The sequence below is a fragment of the Morone saxatilis genome, unplaced genomic scaffold (genome assembly GCF_004916995.1).
Source record: "Morone saxatilis isolate NCDOM2014 unplaced genomic scaffold, NCSU_SB_2.0 Contig11, whole genome shotgun sequence".
NCBI lineage: Eukaryota > Metazoa > Chordata > Actinopteri > Moronidae > Morone > Morone saxatilis.
In genome coordinates, this window is record NW_023339663.1 from 8366988 (window position 1) to 8375265 (window position 8278).

At 39.1% G+C, this 8278-nt stretch overlaps 1 protein-coding gene across 1 annotated transcript in view; it reads left to right on the plus strand.

Moving 5' to 3' along the window:
• Positions 1 to 8278, plus strand: part of pde8a (phosphodiesterase 8A) — a gene marked incomplete at its 5' end in the record, with an annotated part of 22811 nt that overhangs the window by 4733 nt on the left and 9800 nt on the right. Inside the window, 11 exon segments of the mRNA XM_035652016.1 lie at positions 461 to 651; positions 1732 to 1788; positions 2013 to 2067; positions 2352 to 2440; positions 2654 to 2732; positions 3166 to 3306; positions 4011 to 4099; positions 4261 to 4312; positions 4409 to 4451; positions 6650 to 6727; positions 6933 to 7003. Of these exon segments, the coding sequence (XP_035507909.1) occupies positions 461 to 651; positions 1732 to 1788; positions 2013 to 2067; positions 2352 to 2440; positions 2654 to 2732; positions 3166 to 3306; positions 4011 to 4099; positions 4261 to 4312; positions 4409 to 4451; positions 6650 to 6727; positions 6933 to 7003 (945 nt within the window).

Sequence of the window (8278 nt, forward strand, 5' to 3'; positions counted from 1 at the left end):
ATGGCTTGACGACTGGGTCAGAGCATCTCCAAAACTGCAGCTCTTGTGGGGTGTTCCCGGTCTGCAGTGGTCAGTACCTATCAAAAGTGGTCCAAGAAAGGAAAAGCCAAGGCTCACTGATGCACTGATGGGGAGCGAAGGCTGGCCCTTGTGGTCTGATCCAACAAACTGCGGAAAAAGTTAATGCTGGTTATGATAGAAAGGTGTCAGAACACACCGTGCGTCACAGTTTGTTGCGTAAGGGTGCCCAGGTGGTCATAAAGTTATGGCTGATCGTTGTATATAGCCTATTATATTTGCACTCCCTATGTATCATAGCTCTTTGCAAAGCTCTCTTAAACTCAAATTTTAGATAAAGTAATATATTTTTGGTAGAAGTAGTAGTGTGACATTGTAAGAGGTCACTTAAAAAATATGAATCTGTTGCATATGTTCGCTTAGTCATCTCTCTTTTTTGCAGGTACTTTTAGTTTTTGCCAAAGAGGACAGTCAGAGTAATGGCTTCTGCTGGGCATGTGAGAAGGCCAACTTCAGGTGCAGCATGGCACGAACACCGGAGTCGGCTCTTGAATGCTTCTTGGAGAAGCATCATGACCTCGTCATCATTGACCACAGACATTCCAGACACTTTGACGCTGAAGCACTATGCCGGTAGGCCAGTTCTCTCATCATTTATGTACTCGTACTTTATGTTGAATTTCTAAAATGATGTAATGCAGTGGTCCCCAGCCTTTTTTATTTTTCTGGTGTACCACCCCCAGCCTGGTCCAACGAACTCAAGCACCCCTTTATCGAAACCTGTCATTTTCCAAATGTGTACATTTGAACAGATTTTAAGCTGAATGCTGTTTAAGACTATTAATTATATATATATATACAAGTCAATATTGTTAACATTCATGCAATTTAACTGCCAGCTGTTATGTCAGTACGGTAAAGTTTTCATTCGTACTACCACTGTGGTCAAAGTTGAATGATTTCAATCATTAATCCATCACTTTTACCTATTTCAACCATTTATCCACTACTTTTAACTATTTATTTCAAATGTTAATCCATGACCTAGCCGTCTAATTTATCTATTAGTTTTAGCTTTGTTTCAACCATTTGTTAATTACTTTTGTTTACATTTCCCTGCTTACTTGTTAAATACTTTCCCCCCACTCTCAATCACAACATCTTATATTCAGGTGTTACAGTTGACTAGGTGAATTTAAAGAAACAAATCTAAATCTAATTAAAATTTTATTTAAATTAGTTGAGCTACAGCAGGGGTAAATGGCCAGCTCACTCTGGGCTCACTAGCCTCCATCGCATGCTACCTAGTGGAGTTATGTCTGTGAGAAATGAGCGGTGCCTGCCCATACCACCCTCTATCTTTAGCCTCTGCCCAAACCGAAAACACATTTACAAACATTCATTTGCCCTGCCCAGTGTGTATGTTAACCCTATTCATTTTGGCCAATCCATATGTTCAGTGTACACGCACAGGCTCCGATGGGGAACTAAAGGGCCTTTATGACCACTGGCTGGGGAAAACCACAGGCGGATGAGTGGCCCTGTACACTGCATTCTTTGAGAGGCCTAGGCCTGCTCACAGAGCTCCACCACTGGGCTCTGCCTGCCTGGGAGAATCGGAGCGTGAAAAACTGAAAAATACATTGGTTTGATGCCATGGGCTTTTCCACCAGCCTGCTCACTGGCTAAAAGGCTTCCTCTGTTTACATTCAGGTCAATTAGAGCGGTCAACTCTTCAGAAAACACTGTGATAGTCGCCGTTGTGAAAAGGTACGTACAACTCGCTGCCCCCCCTCTCCGGTTCTGCCCTTTCTTGTCCTTCTACTCCCTGTCTTTTTAAGTAGCTAGTAATTAGAAGTATTGTCAGTATTAAAATGCCTGACTCAGTGGAGGTCTGTAGGCCTGCAGCCTGTCATATGAAGCAAACCTCTGATGTTCTCTAAACAAGCATTTGTCATAGCGATTTGCATGCTAACATGTGTTCTCTTTTTAAGGCCAGACAGAGAGGAAGCCTCTGTGATGCCCCTGATCAATGCCGGCTTTAATAGGGTGAGCAATACTGTCTGTGAATGTGTGTATGTGACTTCTGCTGCCTGTATTTGTATTATTCTTTAGACGTTTTTTTTATATCCCTACTGTCAACACTCACTGTAAGGCAGGAGTACAGATTGTAAATCCTCTTTGTTTGCTCAGGAGACATGTGCATCGAGTTCCCTATACCTGAATCATTGCTACTCATGGAATTAACAACACTATAACATCATATGATGGATACATTGTTGTGAAAATTTTGATTGATCCATGATGCTTGGCGTTGCCCTCTTGACCCTCAGAGATATGTGGAGAATGCCAATATGATGGCCTGCTATAATGAGCTGCTACAGTTGGAGCATGGAGAGGTGCGGGCGCAGTTCAAACTGAGGTGAGTCGTGTATTATACAGTGTTAAAGTTATAGTTTAGATTAGTTACATAGTACCTCTATTCAAAGCTGTTGCAAGGCATCAGAAGGATTATCCACTTTGTACAATTCTGGGTTGTGTATAAGCTGTATATAGATGCTGGACTCTCTACACAGTCTGCTTGTTGCACATGTTAACAATGTTTCTGTTATTGTTTTCTCTCTACCTGTACAAGGGCTGGAAATGCTATTTTCACAGCTCTAGAACAAAGCCAAGAGGCCATAGAGATCACTTCTGAAGATCAAGTAATTCAGGTGGGTCCTCTAATCAAGTTAAATACTTCTACTTGCTTTATGGTGATGAACGGTTAATCTCTCTCTCTCTCCCTCTCTGTCCCCCCCTCCTTCTCTCTCTCTCCTGTTTTAGTGCCTGTTCATGTCTTGTGATCCTAGATCTCAGTAGCGATAGTTGCGGTCTCTGTCCCTATGAATGGCCCCTTTTGTTAACATCAAAGCACTGTAGCCTGTGTTATCACGTTATGTTTTCACATAAAATATATGTTTTTGACCTCCATGAAATAAGCAACAAATGTGTCCACTTTTTTAAAAAACCCATTGTTTTGGTTGGCAAGGTTCATATTGTTAGAGGTCATCATCTTAACTGTGTCTGAACTCACTGTGGATTTTACAAACAGTAGATGACCATCTCAGATCAAGCCTTAACACTACTGTTACTTCTCCTCTACAGTACGTGAACCCTGCCTATGAGTCCATTATGGGCTACCAAAAAGGCGAGCTAATAGGGAAGGAAATAATAGAAGTGCCTAAAAGTGAGAAGAATAAGCCTGATCTCCTTGAAACAATAAATTCCTGCATACGGAAAGGAAAGGTAATATGAATGCATTAAATCGTCTCATTTTGTCACACTGTACTATACATTTCAGGCCAAAGACACTTTTCTGTATTATTAACTTAATCATGAACTCAATCTCATCAGGTAATAAATGATTGAAATGAAATGACACTCTTAAATACATTGTTTTGACATGTTATATAGTTGTCATTGTAGACTATTGCATCACAATTAGATCACTCTAAATGAAATCTGCTCCTGCCTTTGTGTCTGTGCATGCATGCGTGCACGTGCATCCATGTGTGCTGTAAGTCTGCACCACTGGCTATCCAGCAGCTTTGTTTCATGTGCATAAGAACAGCGGTTGATGGCTGTGCTGTAATCTTACTACACAGAGAGCGAAGGTCAGTCCCAGACCGGCTAACAGCAGGAAAGGTCTTTTTAAGCTGCCACAGCAGCCTGTAGGTGGGGGGAACATGAAACAAGCAGTCTGGACTCCAGGAGCGCTCCCCCTACCCATTAAAGCAACTTTCTGCTCTCTGAAATACTCTGACCCCCATCCCACGTCACCACCTAACCTGCACCACAAACACCGCCATGCTACACCTAATCCACACACACCACTTTTAGGACATTTTCAAATCTTATGTGTTATCAATTTCTAAGATGAGTGAATGGATCCTAAATGTGTTCTGTATGTTTCATTTCCTCTCTCTCTGTTCTGGCTTGTTATGTTCCAGGAGTGGCAGGGGATTTATTATGCCAAAAAGAAGAATGGAGACAGCATTCAGCAAAATGTGAAGATCACACCTGTAATTGGACAGGGAGGGTGAGTGACAATATGTTGAGGCCTGGCGCATTCAGTCTTGCTAAATGTAATTTCCAGTAACCAGATAATTATACTGGATGATGTATGAATGAATAATGATTGTATCCCTTTTATATCCCTTTATTTTTCCTGGTGTACTAATTGGCTTTTGTCATTTACAGAAAAATCAGACACTATGTGTCTATCAACTGGCCTTTAAATGATAATAATAAGGTGAGATATGTTTCCAGTTTTGCTGATTATTAATGAATGAAATTAGTTTTTTCTGGCCTGTATGTACCAATGTACTTTTCTCCTCTGTCCATGCAGAGTGATAAAACCAGTGAACGAGTGCAGGCAGAGTCTCAGACTGGTAAGGTCCATACTGAAATTCTCTCTACTCCATAAAAATGCCCACTGTAGGTGCAAGGCTGCCTGGTCTTAACTTCTTCTCTGTATTACAATAACATGAGGTGATTTTATTATGCTAAACCACTCAAAAGACTGTGGAGTCTTGCAGATTTGAGTAATTAAGGTTCAGGTTGTCAGCATTAGTGATGGAAGTTCTCTCCAGCACAGTGTCTCACAAGGTTCGAGGATCTGAGGGCCAGAATTGTGTTTGTCGTTAGGAAGAACAACATTCAGTTCCAGCGTTACGCAAATGACACACACATTTTACGTGATAGTTTGCAAACAATATAAATAGTTTTTATTAGATTGGAGAATGGATCACATTTGGGAATCTGAGCTTTGTAAACTCAAGAACTTTGGAAATATGTCAGGAAATGTATTGCACCATGCCAGAAAATCATTGTTTTCTTTAATCATGACCCACATTTTAAACAGTAGACAGGGTGTCCAATCCTGCTTTATCTAGCTTAAAAATATCTAAAAAAGAAATGAAGTCTGTCTTTTGTTGACCTTGAAAAAGTTATCCATGCTTTTATTCCCTCTAAACTGGACTATTGTTCCTTGCTGTATTGTGGTATCGATTGTAAAGCCAATTCACAGCTGCAAGTGATTTCAAAATGCAGCAGCTACGCTCCTGACAGGCAAACAAAACAGGGATCATATCGCTCCTGTGTTTGCGTTATTTCACCAGCTCACTGAAAAGAAATGACTTTGAAAAATTTGTATGGTCTTACAGCACAGTATATTTCCAAGTAATTCTTATAAAACACCCCTACGTCCCCTGGGTCATTTTGATTAGGAGCTCTAAAGGGTGACCATGCATGTCATTTGCCATTTTGAAAAATGTATAAAAAGTTTTCTTTTTCTTCTCTCTGGCCTTTCGATGTGTTTTTCATTTGTTTTGTTTAATCTACATAGATGTGTTGTTTGTTTATTGTTAGTGTCTTAAATGTGTCTTAAATGTTTATTACATTTAAAGCACATTTAGAGATTGCAAACAAAATTAAATTTCTATGTTTCTGTCATTTTAGACTGAAATATACATTATGTAAATGGAAGAACTGTCTGCCTTTTTAGGTGAAAAAAACAGACAAAGAAAAGTTTCCTGCCCACTTCTGTCTCACTTTATACTGTGACCCCACAAAATCCTGATTACAGTAAAATTCCTTTGAATGACAGAATTAATTGTTTTGGTCTAAGATATACGTGATCCAAAGTCTAAATTAAATCAGAAACTTGAAACAAAGGTGCACATTTATGGAGGACAAGTTGTTTAACCCAAGACAATTGCCTTTTCACAAACTTTAAACCTTTAGTCTGGCAAATTCTATATTTTTCTTGTTGACAAATTCCATGAAAAGGCAAAACCCAAAATTGAGTGGATCCTGCCCACAAGTACTGTGTAGCCAAAATATCATATATCTTATTCCTCTATAGACCACTGATGTTAAAAAAACTATTGAAAACACATCAGTTAATCACAATTTTGCACTGGGTGACATGTCCCTTCATTACCATGAACACACACACTGTAGTTTATTTTGCTGTCAAATACTCAACAGCTGAAAATAGTCCCCACCAAATGCACTATTTAGTCCTGTTTACACATGATTTGCTAGAAACTACAGTGCATGGCTTACTTCTAATTACTTGCTATTTAAAAAAAATGAAACTATTTATTTTTAACCTGTTTTAAAAGATTGACAGATTTAGGAACAAATAGGCTTGAGGCTGAGTGTTGTATGGAAGTCAAGAAGTATCGAGAGATAGACTAATACAATACTGTTTTTTCTATCTTTTTGTGGTAGTTGTTGACAATAAGAAAGCTACAGAATAGCACCAGCCTTATTCTCCATGAAATAAATTGAATATAATATCTACTATTTTATGTGGATTTGACTTGATAATTCCAATGTAATTCTAAGTACTGGAGTATTTCCAAGGAGCTTCTCTGATGTACAAAATGTTTAATAGCAAAAAGAATTATTAGAATTTAACTTTGTTGGGTCTTGCACATTTTCCTCAAGCACAATCTGTGAGACTCACATCCCCAAGGATGTTGAGATGAAGTCCTCCTTGTCACTGAACATGAACTGTGTTTGTTTGTGTGTGTGTGTGTGTGTGTGTAAGTGTTAATGTAAGGTGTTTTCTTCTCCTCAGACATCCAATCCAGTAAGCACAAAGATCGGAGGAAAGGCTCTCTGGACGTAAGATCAACAACATCTCGGGGGAGCGATGGTGAGAGTGAAGGGAGATAGATAATGGAAACTCTGGGCGTTTCTTGTCAGCTCATGAAACCTTCCCAGTTGTTTGTTTGCATCAAGTGTTGATTGGACACACACACAAACACACTCATTAGAAAGTGGTTGGAAAACTGCAGCTTAATTTGTTGTTGAATTATAATATGGGATGTTTTTGTGTGTTTTTTTCTTCATCCCGCCAGGGAGCTCACAGCGAAGGCACTCCTCAATGGCCCGAATCCACTCCATGACTATAGAAGCTCCCATCACCAAGGTGGGTTTATCGCCCTCCTGATCATCCCTTAAAGCATCTATCATGCGATTATCACTTTGTACTGATGTTTTGTATCTCATGACTGAACTCTTGAGTTTTGAAACTGCCACAACCGCTATGAGCACTTCTTGTACAGCTACGTGCACTGAGGCTAGAGGCCACGCATACCATGTCAAGGGGAGATAGGCTGATGAAATGCCACATTTCATGCACAAAGCAGGAAAGCATGTTGGACCAGAATGACCTGCTGTTTCAGTGGTTTATGTAGTCTACAGCCCGGATAGCCAGAAACAGAAAAGTCCCTAGGGATGGTTCATATGACACACTGCAGTTGCACTGCTGTATCATTTGACTGTGTAGTCAGTCCCCGTAGGCATCCTCCTCTCCAGAATGAAGCACTGATAGGAATGGTACTGTGTGCATATGTGTGTATGTGAGTCAGCTAGAACTTGTGTTCTTGCACATGTTTGCTGACCTCGCAATACATGCCATTGTTAGAACCTTCATAACGTTAAAATTTTTGGAGTAAAAATGTAAATTGCACCTGAGCATCATCCTACCCTACTGGACTGGTCCAATCTTTTATTTTTTTTATCACTTTATAGTTTTTTAAGATATTTTTATTCATGTTTAACTCTTTTATTTAAATTAATAGTTTGATATTTCAGGATATACTGTTGCTTAGGTTTTGATGAGAAGATGAATACCATCTGTTCGAAGATAGAGACAGACACTGGTAACACGATGATAAAAGCAAACTAAAACATCAAATCCACCCTCCAGCACCTCTAAAGCTCACTAACTAGCATGTTACGTCTCGTTTGTTCAGTCTGCAGTAGTATAAAGTACAACAACTACAGTTTGTGGTTTTACATGGCATTATGTGCTGCTGTGCTAACTTTCTGGTGGTTAGGGTGACCACTTCACACCTGTTTTAAGCCCTTTTTACACTGGCTCCCAGTATGTTCCAGGATGGGTTGTAACATCATACTAATTCATTTTAGCTTTCTAATGTTTTTATATTTGTGACCTTGTAGTGCCTTATAAGTCTGCATGTCTAAAACTACAGAACATATGTTGATTCATACCTGAATTGTGTTTCTTTTATGTTATCAGAATTTGCTTAGCCTTATTTTATTCTGGTCCAGTAAATTGTATTTTATTACATATTAAATGTTTTCAGTTTGCTTTTATCATTGTAGTTTTTTGAAAAGTGCTTTACAAATAAATATATTATTATTATTATTATTATTATTGTTGTTAATATTATTATTA